At 43.8% G+C, this 1,852-nt stretch overlaps 1 protein-coding gene across 1 annotated transcript in view; it reads right to left on the bottom strand. All coding sequences in view use genetic code 11, as the record gives it.

Moving 5' to 3' along the window:
• Positions 1-160, bottom strand: part of EGR_11023 (hypothetical protein) — a gene marked incomplete at both ends in the record, with an annotated part of 1,169 nt that extends 1,009 nt beyond the window's left edge. The window contains one exon of the mRNA XM_024500272.1: positions 29-160. Within this exon, the coding sequence (XP_024345313.1) occupies positions 29-160 (132 nt within the window). The remainder of the gene's footprint in view (positions 1-28) is intronic.
• Between the last annotated feature and the right edge of the window lie 1,692 nt (positions 161-1,852).

Here is a 1,852-nt window from a genome sequence, read left to right as displayed (position 1 = left end):
GAAAGGTAAAATCACCCAACCCTTTGACCTCAAGTGATTGCCATTTATATCTCTCTTTTGCTGTTTGTGCATGTGCATACATGATGAAATTAATATTCATTGGTTCGCACAGATTTGTAAACCTGCCAAATGACTTGTTCAAAGCAAATCTCTCTCGCATTTGTACTAAAATGGAAAGTGCTCAGAAACACTCATAGGTGCCAGGATCGGCCAAATGGTCAGAAGAATGTTCTATCTATTTTCTGTCCAAACGGTCTATGAACTCAGATTATTTTTTCTAGAGAGCGGTCTCCAACGATTAGAAAGGAGGGAGAGATGGGGTGGGATTTCTAGCCTCCTTATAGGTAAGTATAACCCAACTCAGATAATAACATGCGAAGTAAACTAGGTGGATGGGGAATTGCACAGACTAGGGGAAGAATGTAGACGTGGCTAGTGGAGAGCTTCCCCTCTTTTAAGGCTAAGACATATTGCACCTGTATTAAAAAGGAACGCCACATCGTGATTACTGAACCATCAAAAAGAATAATTTAGGGGGCCTTCTGCTACTCCAATGACAAGAAATGACTTCGGCCAAGCACAGTGCCCACACATACACACATACACGCATGTAGGAGATGGCATGGCGACTGGTGCACGTGGATTTGAGGGAAGGTGACGGTGGGCTGACGAGGTTTGACACCCAGACGAGGTGAGAGATAGGTCACCGGCGGAAACAGGCACCACAAACCATTATGGGAGTAGGCATCTACAATGACAGTGCACAGAACGCCACAGTGAGTGAAGTGTTAAATGTGCTGGGAGGAGCATTCCAAGCGTGCAACGCGAAACAGGGTGAGTGTGTTTGCTTCCTTGCGCCATCACTGCCTGTGGGTGTGTGCAACAGTCATGACGTCATAAAATTAATAATGTGTGCATAAATGCCGTGACCACTTCCAAAGTGCCCGCCTCACATGCGTTTTATGGCCTTCGTTAGTATTAATCAGTGTTTCGTAAGTGGGTGTTACCTTTTATTTTTGGCCTGCAAGTCGATTTCTTGTTTGTGCCTTCGGGGAGATTATTTAAAGTTAGTTATATCTAAATGGCTAGCAGAGCGTGGTCTGGTGGTGAAGCTAACTTCGAGTTTCCCCTAGCTGACGTGTCAGTGGCCATAGACACTAATGATTACGCAGTGTCGTGGACAGTTATTTCAACGTGGTTCCTAACGTGCTATGTTAAAGGGTTTTAAATCAGAATTCCTAAAGTGAAAGTTGGTGTGTTTTCACCAACGAAATCTTGCAGTTCTGGGGGAGGAGGGTAGGGGTCATGTGGAGACTCGCCATCAATCATTTTGATTGGAGGCTATCAAAGTGCTGATGAGAGTCAATCTGTGTGACGAGTTAGCCCAATAGGCATTATTGGGGCAAGTCAAATGATTGCTTGTCTTGTCTTGTTTCGCGTGAAGAATAGTAAATATGAAAAGGGATCACTCTCACTTTCAATTTTACAAAGACCACTTTTCTTGTTACTTTCTCAAGTAAAAAGGGAGATTTTAAAGGATATTCTTCAGATGTAAGACATTTCTCGCCTTTTCACTAGCCCCGTTTTCCACCGTATACTAGAATTCGCCTCCCTTTCGCCTCACCTAACGCCTTACTAGATACATAAATGAGGTGACACGAATTCACTTATGCATGCATTGTGACTTCCCCATTCATCCGTCTGAAGCCTTTGCCGGGCCTTATGTCAGTGTTCAGTGGAAGAGATATCATTGCGACTTTGTAAAATAGGCGCATGAAATCAAAGTGTGAAATTCGGAGCACTTCAGCTGAGCTTCTCTCTTCATTCGTCTGAGCACTTGAACTGATTGGTT

This window comes from Echinococcus granulosus, assembly GCF_000524195.1.
Source record: "Echinococcus granulosus chromosome Unknown EG_S00333, whole genome shotgun sequence".
Lineage (NCBI taxonomy): Eukaryota > Metazoa > Platyhelminthes > Cestoda > Cyclophyllidea > Taeniidae > Echinococcus > Echinococcus granulosus.
This window is presented reverse-complemented; position numbering and strand designations above follow the sequence as displayed.